The 19,453-nt window shown below is 43.7% G+C and overlaps 2 protein-coding genes across 6 annotated transcripts in view; one reads left to right on the top strand and one right to left on the bottom strand.

Annotated features, from left to right (window-relative positions):
* Positions 1–19,453, bottom strand: part of TUBE1 (tubulin epsilon 1) — a 75,636-nt gene that overhangs the window by 16,847 nt on the left and 39,336 nt on the right. The window lies entirely within an intron of this gene.
* CCN6 (cellular communication network factor 6) overlaps positions 1–19,453 on the top strand; it is a 45,719-nt gene that overhangs the window by 18,470 nt on the left and 7,796 nt on the right. For 3 of the 5 annotated variants that reach the window (XM_050949885.1, XM_050949883.1, XM_050949882.1), the window contains exon 2: positions 18,713–18,767. In XM_050949885.1, the coding sequence (XP_050805842.1) occupies positions 18,717–18,767 (51 nt within the window). In that variant the 5' untranslated portion in view covers positions 18,713–18,716. Of the gene's footprint in view, positions 1–18,621; positions 18,768–19,453 lie in introns of those variants that run through there. The other 2 variants (XM_050949884.1, XM_050949886.1) reach the window with 2 other exon arrangements.

Here is a 19,453-nt window from a genome sequence, read left to right as displayed (position 1 = left end):
CAGATTCCCTCTGCCTTTTCCTTATGCCAAACGGTAGTTTCCAGGAGTAGCCTTGGAATTTAAATACCAATAGATGGCAGGACTGTGCCTAATACAAGATAAAGACTTTCTAAAACGCCTTTAAGGGGATCTGCAAAGGAGATTTTAAAAATTGGGCTTGTTCTCTTTTGTATAAAGAAAGCCTCAAAGGCTTTTCTTTCTTTTAAGAATTTTTTTTCTTTCCTGCTTGCTTCTGTAACCCTTCTGCTAGGTGGAGCCAGCAGCAACAAGGGTTGGGTTCAATATCTAGGTTCCTCTTAATACAAAAAAGAACCAGCCTGAGCCCCCGCCCACAGTAACCTGGGAAAATTTAACACCATCCCTGGTTGCCTCTAGGAGGCAATACTTCCCCACTTGCAAGTGCTGAGGCTGTGTATAGCAAAGAAAACTTTTGTTAAAAGGGAAGAGGAATCCAGCATTAATTTTGGGAAAATATCACAGCCATGATTCAAAAGCATATGACCAGGAGCAAAACACCAACCTCAGATTATGTTAGGCAGTGTCCTTTGCCACAGTTTCTCACCTTGTGCAAGGAAGTCTGACAGACAAATGTTCCTTTAACATGCCACTCCTCCACTGCAACTGCTAACAGGTGCCTCCATCCACTCTGCGTCACTGCCTGCTGCCACCATCATGGCAGTTCTGCCATTGAGTGTTGCATTGTCCTATTGTTTCTGCTGCCACCTGCCTCTACTGCACCCTCTGAGATGCCACATGAGGTCCCACCACTTCTCCCAGCTCTCCATGATCTCAGCAGGTAGCGGGGAACTTGTGTCTGCACAGGCTGTGCAATCTCACTGAAATGCTGTCCCACACCTGGTCAAAGGCTTAGCACCTAGACCTGCATATCAGTGATTTCAGTTCTAGTAATCAGCTGAGTCTATTTAGCTGTCTTTAAACAGTGGAGACGGGAAGGGTCAAATGGTCTCTAGGACTCCCTAGTGGTGTGGGCTATATCTAAGAAGCATTATCTTTGAAAACTCTTGGATTGGAGGAGGTTCTCAGACGATTGGAAGAAGACAAATATAGTGCCCATCTTTAAAAAAGGGAAGAAGGAGAATCCGGGGAATTACAAACCGGTCAGCCTCACCTCAGTCCCCAGAAAAATGAAGCAGGTCCTCAAGGAATCCATTCTGAAGCACTTGGAGGAGAGGAAGGTGATCAGGAACAGTCAACATGGATTTACCAAGGGCAAGTCATGCCTGACCAACCTGATTGCCTTCTATGATGAGATAACTGGCTCTGTGGATATGGGGAAAGTGGTGGATGTGATATATCTTGACTTTAGCAAAGCTTTTGATACAGTCTCCCACAGTATTCTTGCCAGCAAGTTAAAGAATTATGAATTTGATAAATGGACTATAAGGTGGATAGAAAGCTGGCTAGATCATCAGGCTCAACAGGTAGTGATCAACGGCTTGATGTCTAGTTGGCAGCTGGTATTAAATGGCATGCCCCAGGGGTCAGTCCTGGGGCCAGTTTTGTTCAACATCTTCACTAATGATCTGGAAGATGGGATGGATTTCACCTCAGCAAGTTTTCAGATGACACTAAGATGGATAGAGAGGTAGATATGCTGGAGGGTAGGGATAGGGTCCAGAATGACCTAGACAAACTGGAGGATTGGGCCAAAAGAAATCTGATGAGGTTCAACAAGGACAAGTGCAGAGTCCTGCACTTAGGATGGAAGAATCCCATGCACTGCTACAGGCTGGGGACCAACTGGCTAAGCAGCAGTTCTGCGGAAAAGAACCTGGGGATTACAGTAGACGAGAAGCTGGATATGAGTCAGTAGTGTGCCCTGGGCTTATTTAGTCTGCAGAAGAGAAGAGTGAGGCAGGATTTGATAGCAGCCTTCAACTACCTGAAGGAGGGGGTTCCAAAGAGGATGGAGCTCAGCTGTTCTCAGTGGTGGCAGATGACAAAACAAGGAGTAATAGTCTCAAGTTGCAGTGGGGGAGGTCTAGATTGGATATTAGGAAACATTGTTTCCTTAGGAGGGTGGTGAAGCACTGGAATGGATTACCTAGGGAGGTGGTGGAATCTCCATCCTTAGAGGTTTAAGGCCCGGCTTGACAAAGCCCTGGCTGGGATGATTTAGTTGCGGTTGGCCCTGCTTTGAGCAGGGGGTTAGACTAGATGACCTCCTGAGGTCCCTTCCAACCTCATCTTCTATGAAGCAACATCAGTCCCCCACACTGGGATTTGGTATCCCTACTCCCAGCTTAGTGAGTAAGGTTCAGTTGAGGGGTATGTCATGCTGTCTGGAATGGCTCATGACTGAGAGTGCCTACCTCAAGGCAGACTGTCAGAACAGGGCAGACACCCCAAACTCATGGTGTGTTCTATAATATTTCACCAAGCCAGTCACAGATGTGAACTCCTGGATCACTGTAGCAGTTTCACCATGGAGTCACAGATGCTCCAATCTATCTTATCATCCAAGCAAACTGGACTTTGTGATAAAAGGTGACTGTAACAGGACATGACTCACCACTGCAGCACCTCCTGCTGGCCATCCTGGGAATTAGCTCTGAGCCCTTTCAGTCCACCTTCAGCTGGTGGACTCACACCTGCCATCACTGCTGTGTCTCCACTCTATGGACCACATTACTCCCCAGACCACAGCGTCCTCTTCTGGGCACAGCCTTCCAGCTGTGCCCCACTCTGCTTTCTCCCCCCTCTTCTGGGGGGTGAGGGGGTAGTGGCCAACTGCAGTCCAAGGTCCAGCCCCTTGCCCCAGGGGTAAACTGCAGTCTGGATACCAGCCACTCTCCTCATTGGCAAGTGGGGTGCCAAGGACAGGGGACCAAGGCCCACCCAATACTCTGGGTCCTGACCTAGTGACCCTATAGCCAGCAGGGGACCTCCTCCATAGCCCTAGCACCTTCTCAGCCCTTGTAGCAAGGCCCCACCTGGCAGTGGTCAGCCAGTAGCTTACCCTCACACTCTGCTGCACCTGGTCAGCACTACTCTAGCTATAACACTTCTTCAGGCAGCCAGTCCTCCTCCCTTGCCTTCCAGGGAGAGATTCCTCTCTGTTCTGATGAGCAGCCCTTTATATATGGCCCTTGCCAGCCCTGATTGGCTGCTCCAGCAAGCCTTCCCCCTATTGGTGAGCTCAATAAGCCCTTTCCTGATTAGTGGGTTCTGTGTAGTCTCCCTGGTGCTGCTTTCAACCCCTTCTTCTCCCTGTGTGGGGCAGCCACCCCGCCACAGTGACAAAAACCACAACACATCAGATTGCTCCCAGTCCCAAGAAACCAGTCACTTAGCCCAGATAAATTGGTGCTCTAGATCTTACACCAAAGACAATGCTGGTAGCCAATTCTATAGTACACTAACTAAAGGTTTATTAGGTAAGAAAAGGAAATGAGAGTTATTGAGAGGTTAAAGCAGGTAAAATATATGCACAGGTGAGTCACAGTTTGTAATTCCAAATGGTGGCTGTGATATAATAAACTGCTTGTCTCCCAAAAGTCTTTTCAGGGTACCCAGATTGCCTCTGGGGATCTTGGCTTTGCATCTGGTACCTTTCCTGTAAGAGTCCGATCAGTACAGAGACAAAGGATCTTTCCTTGAATCCATATTTATAGCTTCCTGTGGCAGAAAACAAGCTGACAGTGTCATTAGCTATGTGGGCTTTTCCTTTGATGACAGAGAGTTAGGAATGCATTTTGAGTCTTTGACCTCTGATCATCACACACAATGCCCCCCCTTTTTTTAAATTAGCACTTTTCTGTTAAAGTTCTTCATTTGCATTCCACAAGGCTTCTTTCTCGTTTGATGGGTTATTTACTTACAGGGGTATATACAATGAAAATGTTTGCTATTACATTTTAATGGGATACAGATAAGTGAAAACAGTGCAAGTACTATCTCACTACTTTTCATAAAGTTTACACACCAGATACACTCTTATACATTTAACAATCACTTTGATCTATATACTAATACACAAGTGAATTGGCCTGGGGCTCTGACATGAGCTGGCACCCTGTCTGTCAGCATCACAGGGCATCCCTTCAGTCAGGGCCCTTTACTCAATCAGGATAATAACATTTCATTACCTCTGCATTCAAGCTAATGTTAAAAAAATTTATAATACAAAAGTTAAGAAAAGAGTGTCTGTACATGTGGGTATAGTGCTTAGATTATCCACAAATACAAAGTTGTTTTTAAAAGTCATCTAATACATATAGTCAGGGCCGGCTCCAGCTTTTCTGCCATCCCAAGCGGCAAAAAAACAAACAAACAACAAACCAGTGGCGGCATTTCGGCGGCGGCTCAACTGCACCGCTTCTTCAGCAGCAGTTCCGTGGCGGGTCCTCCCTCTCGTCCTCTTCAGTGGCAATTCGGTGGCAGCTCAAAGAGGAAGAGAGGGAATGAGGGACCCGCCGCCGAATTGCCGCCAAAGACCCGGACGTGCCACCCTGATACCGGATGGAGTGCCGCCCCTTTGAACTGGTCACCCCAAGCACTTGCTTCCTACGCTGATGCCTGGAGCCAGCCCTGTATATAGTACATAATCAGCAATAACCCAAATTTAGGTGACTAAATTTAAGAATACAGTTTAGATATTAGCATCCAAGTATTCGGTACATCACTCATAAAAAGTTGTACAGAGATTTGGTTGTGGAAAGCAAAATATATCACTGTGTGAAGATTGTCCCTCAGTAATTGAGAAGTAGGTTGGTTGTCCATTTAGAAAATACAATCCATGAGGAAAGTATTTCAGTTACTTTTCTGTCTGCGCTTCTCATCGACACTCCAGCTCATCTCTCCTGGTACTGTTGATGTCTGGTGATGTGTTCTATGTAGATGTCCCTTGACCATCTGATGGCATCTGACACCATGAATTGCTGCATCAGCTAGCGTAGTGCTGACCAATTCCGCATTCTCTCGGCACTCACTTGTTACTGGGGTCTCATGTGCCCAAGGCTCCGATGATCAGCGCGTGTGTCTGAACCTGGTAAGTCCTAGCTCTCAAGATTTTGGCCAGAGAGGCATATTTCTCCACCTTTCGAGTTTGGGCATCATGGAAGGCCAGGGTCCTGTTCTTGAAGGGCACTGTGACATCTACCAGGATGATCTTCTTCCGGTCCTCGTTGGTAATGACGATGTCCGGTCGCAGTTGGCTGTTGGTTCCGGGGATGATGGAGTTCATGGCAACCTTCTCTATGGGTGGCGGGATGGCTCTGATCAGGCAATCTTGGATGGCATTGTGTTGCAGCTGCCAGGCTCTGGAATGGGGCTTGCAGCTACACAGGACATGGGGTAGAGTCTCGTTGGCATAGCCACACTTTCTACATGGCTTGTCCCAATTCCCGTGGCTGACAGCTCTGTTCAGTGGAATGCAGTTGAGCCAGCCCCTGTGGATAAACCTCCAGTCGGCAAATCGGGTGAAGCTGTCACTGGGGAGGAAGTGGTTGCTGGCATCCCACTTGCACATCACCTCAAACGCCTTGCCCTGGTCTGGCTTCCGCTTCAGGTTTTTCACATACTGGCAGTGGATGTCATCATTTAGGGTCCTCCCCAGCATGGTTCTAGCTTTCGGAGTGAGGATTGTATGGTGATTTGTAACCCAGAATCAGCCAAAATTGATCATTTTGGCAAAGCAGTTCCCTCTGCTAAATTCCTAGGCTGAGTAGGTGTGTTTATGCAAATAGACCTGTTCCTGAAGTTCCAACCCATCTAGCTCATCACTAGATGTTGGGGGGTGTTGGAAGGGTAGGGGAGCTCATTCAGACCTTGCTGACATCCTCCTCCAGCTAAGAATTTGTCATCCCGGCAAATCACACTCCATATTATACCAAGTCCACTAGATCTCCCAAAGTGTCTGAAGAAGCCAACTATGCATGCTACCAGCCTGTGAGCTAAATGTATTGGTTCTTCACTAACTATAGTGGTTTTCATAGGGTACAAACAAGAAAACAGACAAAATTTGGTAGTTTTGGCTAAGTTTCACTTGGAAGTGTTCAGAGACACACACACAAGCACAGAGATTCTTATGAAGTGAAATGATGGCCACACAATTTTTCATCAGATACAACAAGAAGTTTTCCTTTTAATAGCTCTTCAATTTTTAGAATCATAAGGGCTCATCCTTTGAAACTGGCAGCAGAGAGCAGTTTTCTCTGATAGGGCAGGGGTAGGGATGGTGGCCTCCAGCTGTAGGAAAATGGGTTGGGATTGGCTCAAGCCAGCAGTCCTTTCCCAGCTCCTCTGCCCAGCACAGTACACTTGCCCTTCTCCCTATGATAACATTCCCTTGCCACCAGAGGTGAATGTAAGCTGGTCCGGTCCAGTATGGCGTACTGGTAAGAGCTGGTACACAGCCAACCATACTGGTAGGCCCGCTGATGAGGGGGGTCAAAAGGAGCACTGGCAAGAGCTCCAGGCCCTTTAAATCACCGACAGAGCCCCAAGACTCCCAGCTGCTGCCACCACTATTGCTACCATGGGGCTCCGGCAGTGATTTAAAGGGATCGGGGCTCCTGGATGCTGCTACTGCTACCACACTAGTGGCTGGAGCCCTGGGCCCTTTAAACTGCCTTGGGAGCCCCTGGGCTTCCAGCCCCTGCCTCAACTCCAGGGCTCTGGCAGCGATTTAAAGGTCCCAGGGCTCTGGTCACTGTTGCGATAGTGGTGCTGGCGGCCGGGAGCTCCAGGCACTTTAAATTGCTGCCAGAATCCCCGGGTAGCGGTAGCGGTGTCTGGGAGCCCTGAGGTAGTGTTAGTGGCAGTGGTGACTGGGAGCCCTGGGCCCTTTAAATCGCCGTCAGAGCCCTGGGTGGCATGGGCCCAGCAGCGCTGAAGGGCTGGCTGGGGAAGTCCGGCTCTCAGCCCCGCACCTTCCGCCAGACGCTCTGACCCTTCCGGGGGCCCAGAGCCTTCTTCCCACCTTGCTCAGGACCCCAGTCACCCTGCGAACCAGTAAGTCCCTTAAGTAACTTTTACCCCTGCTTGCCGTAAGCCCAAGGAAACAGCCTAGCCTCCTCATTTAAAAAAAAAACACACTGAAAATTTCCTCTATATGTTGAAGAGTTGAGGTTTCCTTTCAAAGTTACATGGTGCCAAAATAATCTGAAGATAGAATATTTAGGGTGGGTACTTTTTTAAAAGGTTAATAAAATACATGCTAGACATGAAAAGATACCAGAACTGATGGTTTATTTCTGAGTTGGAAAAAAATACAACTCTTTTTCTATTTCCTCCCTGCCTAAGGAAGGTTTGGTTCAAGAATTGGCTGTAGTTTTGTTTTAATTTCCAGCAGGAATGTTTTTAGCTGGCGCACAAACTAAATGTGTAAATAGCATTGGGGGTTTTGGAAGCTGCATTGCTATTTCCTTTTATAATTAATAATGGAAACTTTTTGAGATTTATATGAGCCTCTGTAGAAGCTTCACATGTCTCCTAAAGTGCATGATTAGCTGCCATACTAAAACATTCCTCTCAACTGAGACCAGTTTACTGCACACCCCTCAAGCCTTACTAACTCATGACTGCATGAGAAAGCTGGTTGAGTCAATGACTAGCTAGTTCATATAAAAAAGTCTTTTCAGGGCTCACAGTGTGATGAGAAAAGCTGCTCCACAGCTTCAGTTACTCCAAATTTACTCTGCACACAGTGCTATTAAAAAGAATAAGCAGAAACATGGTGATGTGTGCAGAATTAACCAGAACAAGTACACTCTGGGTCATCTTACTGATGTAACCCTTTTCTTCCAAGCCTATTGGTCCCCTAGGCTTTTTTATTATTGTTATTATTCTTAGTTTTGCTTCCTCTCTTTCTGGGGTGCATTTTCTGTGCTGTGCTTCTCAGAAGGTACAGTACAAAATTTGCCCCAGACAACTAGGATGGGGCACAGTGTAATTACAGCAGGCGTATATCAAATTATTAGTGATCAGCCAATGCTAAAATCAAAAGCTAAGCTTGTTTCATATAATAGGGCACAAAATGAACCTACATGGCAGAGCTAAAGTGCATCATAGCTGCATTTTTTAGGACTATCTTTTGCATTCTGTTCTATAAGAGACTGCATAATGTTCTGCTGTGAGGCGAAGAAAAGACCCTTAAATTGAATAAGAGCAAATGTCAGATTGGGTTGGATTAGATTAATTAGATATGATACAGACTCAACAACAAAGGAGTTTGACCAAATTCAAGAATGACAGAGGCAATTATTCAAAGAGCAAGACCCTGGGGACAGTTTTTTTTGTTGTTTGTTCAGCACCTCGCACAATGGGGTCCCGGTCCATGAGTAGGCCTCCTGGGTGCTACGCCAATACAAGCAATAAAAATAATACTAATAAGAGGCATTATAGAGATCCAAAGGGCTGTTAACACATTTATGCAAATTCATCCCTATTGTGTTACAATTAAGTTCTGCATTCATCATTGTCAGCTATCCCTTGATATGAGGATGTCTGCCACGGGAAAAGTCAATGATGAGACTTAAGATGGCTAAGGAGTCCAATCCGTTTTATACAGGTTTTTCCACATATGTGACAGGTGGTTGGTTGGAGAGATCACAGCTGCTGGCCGGGATGCTGTACCCTTTCCTTCCTCCTCTGCCATTTCTCAACCTCTTGAGCAAGGCAATTCTCTTCAGACCGGGCTGAGGATTGATGTATGATGTGATGACATTGCAGTCTATTGCCGGTCAGCTCTTCCCAATTTGTGGGGTCAATGCCTCCCTTCTTAAGATATACTTTCAGGTGTCCTTGTAGCATTTCCTCTCTCCCCTACAGGTCCTCTTACCATAGCTAAGTTGAGAAAAGAGGACTTGCTTTGGAAGATGAGTATCAGCCACCCACACACAATGGCCAACCCAGCAAAGTTGATGTTTCATAATCTTCACCTCAACACTGGTGATGTTAGCTGCAGAGAGAACGCTGGCATTGGTGCGATGGTCTTCCTATCTGATACAGAGAATCTTCCTAACGCAGCACTGTTGGTACCACTCCAGATGGTTAAGATGGCTTTGGTATGTCACCCATGTCTCATGCTCATAAAAGAGAGTGGCGATGACTACTGTATTGTAGACCAGTTTCCATCTGCAGATCTCTGTCAAAAAAGACATAATGGAGCAACATTCTGAAGGATGCGCTGGCACAATGGATCCTATGTGTAAGCAGGATCTGAATGAATGCTTTCGTGACAGCTAGCTTGGAGGGGAAGAGACTATGGGGGTGTTTATGTAAATACAGTTTGCTCCAGCTCTGTCTGCATTTTCATCATCATTTGCAGCTGTTTCAAGGGATCAACTCTGGCTGGTGTTGGTTACAAAATGGCCTTAGTACTGAATGCAGGGGTAGTGAAATATGGTTACCAATGTTGTAATTATTGTAGGAATATAGGAAAGCAGGACTGTGCTTAACCTGTCCCAAATGATGAGAGGCAACCTCAGTTGAAAGAACCTCATTAAGCTGGGGCTCACATGTCAGACCTCTGTGAAAGTAAGAGGGGTGGGGATAGGAGTCCCAGTCAGGAGGCTACACTGCCCCACCCGAGTCCTCACTAGACTAGCTTAACCTATTTTCTCCCCCCGCCATTCAAAGAATAGAGCTACATAGGCTTCAACAGGAACCTCTTTTGTTATTTTAATTGCTCAATCAGAGCGGAAACCAGTTCTGGTAGGACTGTGTTTATGGCCTGCCAAGAGCTGAAATCACTTGAGATGGGCAGTGTTTCTGCCCAGCCTGCAAAAGAGCTGAAAATCACTGACAGACTGATGTGCAGAGGTCACAGCAGAGAGGCAGAAGGTGACTGACAGTCAGCTGGTGAATGAATGGCCAGCAGGGTGGCAGCAAAGAGGCATGATGAGCGGCCAGCAGGGTAGTGGCAGAGAGGTGTGACGAGCAGCCACCAGGGCAGCGGTAGAGAGGCACAATGAGCAGCCAGCTGAGTGGCTGGTGGAGGAGCATGGTGAGAGTGGTTGTTGCAGAGAGGTGTGACGAACAGCCACCAAGGCAGCAGTAGAGAGGCACAACAAGCAGCCAGCTGAGTGGCTGGTGGAGGAGCGTGGTGAGAGTGGTTGTTGCAGAGAGGTGTGATGAGCAGCCAGCAGGCCAGCGGCGGAGAGGCGCAATGAGAGCGGTGAACAGGTGACCAGTAAACGTCCAGCAGAGCGAGTAAGATGCCTCTTTACCCCCACCCAAGGTGGGAGGTGAACTCTGCAGATGCACCTCTGAACTCTGGGTCTGCACTGACCAAAGACAGCAACTGTGACTGGGGTGCAGAGAAGGGTCGGGCATGTGAAAGGGACTTTTGTGTTGCCGGACTTAAGAACCTGAGGGGAAAAGGGCACTGCCCAACCTACTTGCTGGTGGGTCTTTTACTGATAGTTTATGTTTATGAACTCTGTTTGCAGTGTTTTCCCAAATTAACTCTGAGTTACTTCCCTCCTTTTATTAAAAGTTTCTTTTCTACACTTGGACTCTGTGTTTGTGAGTGGGGAAATATTGCCTCTCAAAGGTGCCCAGAGTGGTGTGTAATTTTCCCATGTTACTGGATGGGAACTGGAGCCGGTTCTGTGTTGTATCAATGAACCTGGCCCTTGTTGCTGTTGACACCACCTGGCAGAAAAGTTACATATGTTTGCTCTCCCCATCAAGATTGTGCTTTCTGGGAGAGGTGGCTACCAAGGTAAGGGAAATGCTCAACATTTTCCAGTTCACCACTGATGACAGTTTGTGGGAGAAGAGGGGTAACTTGTGGTGGGCAGGCTGGTAGAGCACCTTAGTCTTCTCAATACTGAGCTATGATAGATGCCTGAGAAAAGATCCAGGGTAGATTGCAAGTCAGCCTTGGTGTGAACGTCGGTAATAACAGTGCTGGTGACCTTAATTTTAGAATGAAGATGCTGCAGGTTGTAGGGCTGGCTGTCCATGCAATATTAAATCCCACTTTCAGAAGAAGGACGGTCACCAATAAGAATCAAGATCACAGCCTTGCTTAACACCAGTATGGATAGCGAAGGTGTCTCCAGTCCATTACAGAGGACAGCGGCAGTCATCCCATCATGAAGTAGCCTGAGAATGCGAATAAACTTCAATGGACAACCAAACCGAGACATCACCTTCTATAATGCCTCACGACTGATGGAATCAATAAGTGCCATAAACAATGGCTGGAGTTGTTCTCTGCACTTCTCTTGAGTGTGCTGCTTGATGAGAAGTACAAAATCATTGGTAAAAAAACAGCTTTTGGAAATAGAGTGACCAGATAGCTAGTATGAAAAATCAGGACAGAGTATGGGGGCTACTAGGCACCTATATAAGAAAAAACCCCAAATATCAGGACTGTCCCTATAAAATCGGGACATCTGGTCACCCTATTTGGAAATGTAAACCAGGTTATGACAGAAGCACCAGTGCTGAACTATTTTGAGGTTAAGAGCCTAAGCTTTCAGTCAATATGTGCTCACATAGCCTGGAATCCATCTTTTCACACGATTGACTAGAAGCATATGCTTCTAATACTTTGGTTAAAACACAAAAGAATCTGCTTAGATTGAAAGAGAAATGTTAGCAACTAGTTTTGGTTGGGAGTAGTTTCGTAAATTAGTTTATGGGCAGAAATCAGTTGCAGTACAAACAGACCATAAGCAGCTAGAAACTCTATTATGGAAGCAATTGTGCAAAGCAGCACCTAGATGTCAGAAAATGATTTTGTCATTGCAAAAGAGTTGATTCAAGGTGATGAAGGTCGGGGGTGAAATTCTGACCATAAAGAAATCAATGGCAATATTCCTATTGACTTCAGTAGAGCCAGGATTTAACTCCTGGGGAGGAGCTTCTTGTATAGACATGCTTTCAAAAGTGCCTATTAAAAAGGAAAGCAAGGAGCTACAAGAAAAGAAATGGGAAGGAATGAGGATTCAGGTACTACCAATTTCTGAAACAAAATTTTAAAAGCTCAAAAGAGAAACAAAATGACCCAACCTTACAAGAACTTGAGAGAATATTTCTTGATGGATGGCCATCAAAAAATCTGAGGCACCTTTAAACATAAGAACTTCAAGATGAAATTGTGGCATGTGATGGGAGTCTTCAAAAAGGATATCATGCCATGATACCACACACCATGAGGTTGGAAATGGTAAGCAGAATCTGCAGTGCTCATCGGAGTAGTGACAACAGAATTCAAGTTGTCCTATTCTGGCCAGGAATTAATCTGCTATTGGTGCTAACTTATCTAAGGGTGAAATTTGCAAATATAGTAAAGTTGTCATTAATGCTGGCTGTGTTTCTTTAGAAAATATCTAAACGCCTTTGGAGTGTGACTGTCATGAGCAGGGTGGTTTATTTGGAAAGCCAGAGCTAGTAAACAGTGTGCAGGAAAATTCCAGAGGAGAGCCAAGTGCAATAAGTTAGAATTGCTTAATGTGCATTTATTTATTCACCTATTTATTTTTGTGAGTGAAAAGATATACACAGTTGATTTAACTCAGAGAAAAAGGTAGCTTTTTTTGTACACACCAGCATACAAAGAAAGAAGAAACTGTGGTCAAAACTTTCATACATGGGTGCCAAAAATTGGGCCCCCAAACCCAAATTCAGGCACTTAAATAAGTGGTCTGATTTTCAGAGAAGATGAGTACCTATTGCTCTCACTGAAGCATCAGCACTTCTTAATATAAGATCACTTATTTTGGCTGATCTGATGTTAAATAGGCACCTAAATCTATAACCTTCAGATGTCCAAGGCTGAAACCATTGGCCTATATTTCTGAAATACACCAACTATAAGCAATTGTAATTAACAAATTTAAGTAAAAATATCTTGGCATTTGGCTAAGATCAGGTTCTATGTGAAACACATCAGGTTCTGTACAGAACACATCACAGGACACCGCCAGTACCAGGTCGAGTAATAGAGACCGCCGCTCAGGGAAATAACCCACTTCCTTCCCTGACGAACCAAGGGATGTACCCCACCCATGTACTTATGCGCTACACAGATACTGACTTGGACTCTTAACACATTCCATGGGTGGCATACCCGAGCCCACTTATCCAGTGACGCTTTAAAAATTCCCGCACCCCAATCTAGGTCTGTGCTGGTTATGTGATATGTATGTATCTCATGATCCTTGTAACCGATACGTGTAATCCCTCATAACTCAAATCTGACCCCAGATGTACAGTACTTTCCCTCTTAACTTGTGAATATTTAATTTTAAACATTAACGTTAATAAAATTAGTTTACTATCATTAGATATCTGTATTTATGGGACTGTGCTCTGTGATCTAGGAGGACTTTTTCACCTCTATTTGTTATGATTTAACAGAGTTACACTGTGCATCTTACAGAGAGGAACATGCTTTTCAGAATAACAAACTATATGTATTGTATGTAGGGATCACTTCATACACCACCAAAATACACGCCCTCTGAAATAGAATTATAATGGCACCAGCCTACATAACAGAACAATTTTAGTTCAGGAAATGAAGAATGCCTTATCTAACTGAATCTCCACAGGAGTGTTAGGCAACAAGAATGCAAGCACCCAAACTCTAGTGCAGTCAGGACACAGGCATTAACCACCTTAACGCTTGTGTAAAATGCCACAGGCCCAATAATGATCATGTGAGAACATGGTCTTGTGGCAAGACCAAATACCTAGATTAATAGATTCCAAGGTCAGAAGGGATCATTGTGATCATCTAGTCTGATTTACTGGACAACACAGTCTCTAGAACTTCCTAGTGCATCTCTTTTGGGAAAAAAAAATCTAGTCTTGATGTAAAAATTGTCAGTAATATAGAAGCATAGTCTCTAATGTCATGCCAGGGCATTGACTGAGTCCAGTCTTCATCAGCCAGAAGAATGTTAGTTGCGATGAGGGCCTCCAAGGTAGGCAGATTAAAGAAGGGGGAGCAAATCCAGCATCCTTACAGCTTCAGTGAGAATATGGAAATGTCCTGAGGGAAAAACCATGTTTAGCACTAGATGCAACATTTTGGTCATAGTGCTCTTAATGGTTTCTGGAAAATACAGAAAAAGTATCCACATCTCCCACTTTTTGCACAGTCCAAGGAAGGCCTGAAACATCATGTGCTAAAAACTGTTGACATTGTTTAAAATGTCACTTTTATGGGGACAAATCTCTCCCTGCCCCAACCCCAAAACAAATCCAAAGCTGTGCATTTAGTTTTTATCTGCTACTGTTTATTTTTCCTTATTGGCAAAGGATGTATCCTATGCTCCAGGTCTGTCTTCCTGTACTGTAGAGGATCTCAGGTTCTACAGGTGAATTTGGGGCTAAGGTTTTTGTTAGGGCTGTCAAGTGATTAAAAAATGTAATAGCGATTAAAAAAATTACTTGCGATTCATCATGCTGTTAAGCAATAGAATACCATTTATTTTAAATATTTTTGGATTTTTACTACATTTTCAAATATATTAATTGCAGTTACAACACAGAATACAAACTGCACAGTTCTCACTTTATATTTATTTTTCATTACAAATATTTGTACTGTAAAAAACAAAAAAACCCTTTATTTTTAAATTCACCTCATACAAGAACAGTAGTGCAATCTCTTTACTATGAAAGTTGAACTTAACAAATATAGAATTATGTACAAAAAAACCTGCATTCAAAAATAAAACAATGCACAACTTTAGAGCCTACAAGTCCACTCAGCTCTACTTCTTGATCAGCCAATCACTCAGACAAACAAAGTTGGTTACAATTTGCAGGAGATAATCCTGCCTGCTTCTTGTTTACAGTGTCACCTGAAAGTGAGAATAGACATTCGTATGGCACCATTGTAGCTGGCATTACAAGCTATTTACGTGCCAGATGCGTTAAAGATTCATATGTCCCTTCATGCTTCAACCACCATTCCATAGGACATGCTTCCGTGCTGATGATGGGTTCTGCTTGATAACGATCCAAAGCAGTGTGGACTGACGCATGTTCATTTTCATCATCTGAGTCAGATGCCACCAGCAGAAGGTTGATTTTCTTTTTTGGTGATTTGGGTTCTGTAGTTTCCACATCAGACTGTTGCTCTTTTAAGACATCTAAAAGCATGTGCCACACTTCATCCCTCTCAGATTTTGGATGGCACTTCAGATTCTTAAATCTTGGGTCAAGTGCTATAGCTATCTTTAGAAATCTCACACTGGTACCTTCTTTGCGTTTTGTCAAATCTGCTGTGAAAGTCTTCTTAAAACAAACATATGCTGGGTCATTATCCGAGACTGCTATAACATGAAATATGCAGAATGTGGGTAAAACAGAGCAGGAGACATAAAATTCTCTCCCAAGGAGTATAGTCACAAATTTAACTGATGCATTACTTTTTTAACCATCATCATCATCATGGAAGCATATCCTCTGGAATGGTGGCCGAAGCATGAAGGGGCATATGCATGTTTAGCACACCTTGCAACACCAGCTACAACAGTGCCATGCGAATGCCTGTTCTCACTTTCAGGTGACATTGTAAATAAGAAGCAGGCAGCAGTATCTCCCATCAATGTAAACAAACATATTTGTCTTACTGATTGGCAGAATAAGAAGTAGGACTAAGAGGACTTGTAGGCTCTAAAGTTTTACACTGTTTTGTTTTTGAGTGCAGTTATGTAACCAAAAAATAAATAAATCTGCATTTGTAAATTACACTTTCATGATAAAGAGATTGCACCATTTCCATTGTTTATCATTTTTACAGTGCAGATATTTGTAATAAAAAGCATAATATAAATTGAGCACTGTACACTTTGTATTCTGAGTTGTATTTGAAATCAATATTGAAAATGTAGAAAAACATCCAAAAATATTTAATAAATTTCAATTGGTATTCTATTGTTATAAGTGTGATTAATCACGATTATTTTTTTTAATTGTGATTAATTTTTTTGAGTTAATCACGTTGAGTTACTGCAATTAATTGACAGCCCTAGTTTTTCTATTACAGTGGTTTCCCTCCCTGGAGGTCTGTTGACTATGTCTAAAGGGTCCGCAAAAGGTTATTGTTTTCAACCTGTGGTCCACGGACCCTTGCGGGTCTGCAAACTATGTCTAAGATTTCCAAAGGAGTCCACACCTCAATTCAAAATTTGTTAGGGGTCCGCACATGAAAAAACGGTTGGAAAAAACCACTGTTCAATTAGAAACAGAACTGCAAACCTGTTTCTAAGTACTGCCATCCATGGTCAAATGATAGTTATGTGTGATGCTGCTTGACAAGCCATGGAAACCTAATCAAATGAATACGGTTTGGCTTTCTACACTACAATTTTCTTGTGCCATGGATCTTGCCTCTGATATTGAAATGTGTCTATTGATAGAACTCAAGCTCCTCAAAGCCAGTGCCAGCCCTAGAGGCACTCAAAACAAAAAGCCACATGGGGCTCCAAGTTGCAAGTGTGCTCTGGGCTCCTTTTGGCCTTCACAGAAAAAAAAAAACCTCACTCCTCATTTCTGTGCCCTTTCAAAGCCCTCACTTGCTGATGTTTAGCTGCCTATGTTTTTACCCATATGAGACAGTTCTAGGCTCGTGTTTATGCTTGTGTCTTAATAGTAACTTTTCTCTCTAATGTAAATAAGGACAAGATACAATTGTGTTCATACACTGCCTCTGAAGTGAAAGCCTAAAGTTTTCATTTTTCTGAATGAAATCCTCTTTTAGAAAACTCTCCCATCTCGGATCTCAACTACGCTATTAAAATCTAGTTTTGTTTAGTCTCCCAAAAAACTAAGATTGGCCCTGAGCACAGCTGAGCTAATTGCCAGTAAGACAGTTACTTATGCACCTGTCTGGTGATAACACATATTATAATAATGTAGTTAGCTTGGCATGGTGGTAGCTGGCCGGGAGGAACAGGCAGAGGAAGAATGAGTCGACCAAGAACCAACCATTGAGGATTTCAGTCAGATTATGAAACAGAATTTCTTTTTTCAGAGTAGCAGCCGTGTTAGTCTGTATTAGCAAAAAGAACAGGAGTACTTGTGGCACCTTAGAGACTAACAAATTTATTTGAGCATAAGCTTTCATGGGCTACAGCCCACGTCATCGGATGCATGTAGTGGAAATATAGTAGTAAGATTTTTTTATATATATACATACACACACACACACACACACAGAGAGAACATGAAACAATGGGTGTTACCATGCACACTATAAGGAGAGTGATCAGTTAAGGTGAGCTATTATCAGCAGGAGAGAAAAAGAACTGTTTGTAGTGGTAATGAAAATAGCCCATTTCCAGCAATTGACAAGAAGATGTGAGGAACTGGGGGAGGGAGGAATAATCATGGAGAAATAGTTTTACTTTGTGTAATGGCCCATCCTCAGCTACACTTGAAAGGATTTCCGGTATAGCTATACCAGCAGGCCCCCTAGTGGAAACCCAGCTTATAGAGGCAAAAATTCTTTTGTTGATCTAGCTTGTACCAGTTCTCCAAACAAAATAAACTGTACCAGCAAAAGGATTTGTTGCCAGTATAACTGCATCTACACTACAATACTTTTTTCCAATATAAAAATTTCATAACTCAAACTCCTAATCAACAGTATTATCCAGCAGAACTTTTTGAGTATACACCTGGTCCTACAGTCAGGGTGAGCTCCACAAAGGGTACTTAGTGTCACAACCAGGATGTGGGCAGTTTGAACTAATGGTCAGAGCAGGAGTCAGGCCAGGACAGATACCAAGAGGTCAGGGTCCAAGACAGGACTCGGGTGTTAGGAGGCAGACAGGGCCAGGCTACCAGGGGCTTACTAGTAGCTGCAAGTATTGCAGGAGAAGCAGTTCTAAGCACGGGAAACCCAGCTGCATGGATAACTTCCTGTCCCTGTGCTTGGTTTAAATAGAAGCTGGGAAGCAATCAGGACCCCACAGTGTTCAGCCCATCAGATCCCAGGATTGGAGTCCTCTGTCAGCATTCTGCTTCTATTCTGACAACCGTTAAACAGGTCACCAGATGGCAGGTTAGAACTTACTAGCTCCTGGGAGCCCTGTGCATCAGCATTCAAGAGCCATAGTCCCTGACATGTAGGTGGCTAACTCCCATTTTTAGGCACCACTGTGATCCACAAAACACCCGCTTGGCTTCCGCCTAACCCTGTAGGTGCCTAAAGTCACTCAATGCCTACGTTTTTGCAGTAAGTTCTCTATGCATCTATGTTTCTGCTTCCGAGCACAGGCACTGCTGCCTTCCTCTAGGCACCCAGACACCTAACTCCCAGCCCCAGATCGATACACAAACTGGGGAAATATAAAATATATTACTGGGGCTCTGTCCTTTTAAAATGACCATAACATCCATGCAATCAGGATTTAAATCCAAGCTAAAAAAAATCCTCCACACTCCCAGCAGTTAACTGCACCAGTCAGAAGTTTGCCCAACTTGACCTCAGTTAAGACAGTGGAATCCGCAGGAACAGCTTTCTGCCGCTGAACAGGGTGTTAAAACATATCCTGGAAAGTGGCTCAAGAAAATGAAAGATCAGTTGAAAGTCTGAGCACGAAACTGGTTATGTACGAAGTGAAGGATTTCAAGTATGAATGTGTGGGTGTTCTTGCATGTGCTGAGGAAAGAAGGATTTGCAGAGGAGACAAGGGAGAGCTTTGTGTACAGTGCTCACTCTGACACTGCTCAGCCTGTTCTCTGTCTCTCTGCTTCGCTTCTGACTGTACAGGAACATGCAGTGGCTCCTCATTCTCACTCTCTTCACCATCATTTATATACAACAGGTAAGTTTTCTCAAACTATCTTTTTCTCCCTCGAGCAGTTAAAACTTTTATTTGCTTCATGACAAAATAAAATTCACTCAAGCAAACGCTGTGTGCAGAATAGGAAGCCATTTTTTACCACCACGTACAATTTTATTTGCAGCTTATTCATTGCATGGTCACAATTTTGACATTTTCCTCTCACTTCAGTTCATTGCTAAAAAAAATTAAATTCTCAGTGACTTCAACTCTCTCTCTGTCTGAGTGCAAATTCTTGTCTGACACAATGTAAGTAAACATCTTTCCCTCATTCATATTCCAAGTACATGCACTGATCTGGCTCTAGGGCTCCATGAGCTAGTTTTGCAAATTAGCAAGGAGCTTTGGTGTTATTAGACTGTTTTAACAACAGAGGAATTCTGCTCCATCTACTCCAGTTTCAACAGCCAATTTCATTAAAAAAAAATACCTTGCAAATGTGTTCTTTTCCTCTTCTAATAATGAAGTTAAATCTCCACCTGGACAGTTTTCAAAACAATTATACTTTGGTATTAATTTATTTACCTCATACATAATTTGCTTAATCTTAAAAACCAACCAATCAACCAAGCATCAAGAGGTTTCCACGCAATAGTCTCCTTTTTGAATCTGCCCATAGGATTGGCAAAACATGTGCCGCAGGTTTGTGGGATGTGGATACAATTGTT

This window comes from Gopherus flavomarginatus, chromosome 4 (genome assembly GCF_025201925.1).
Source record: "Gopherus flavomarginatus isolate rGopFla2 chromosome 4, rGopFla2.mat.asm, whole genome shotgun sequence".
NCBI classification, from domain to species: domain Eukaryota; kingdom Metazoa; phylum Chordata; order Testudines; family Testudinidae; genus Gopherus; species Gopherus flavomarginatus.
The sequence above is the reverse complement of the archived record's forward strand: the minus strand, read 5'-3'. Positions and strand labels throughout refer to the sequence as shown.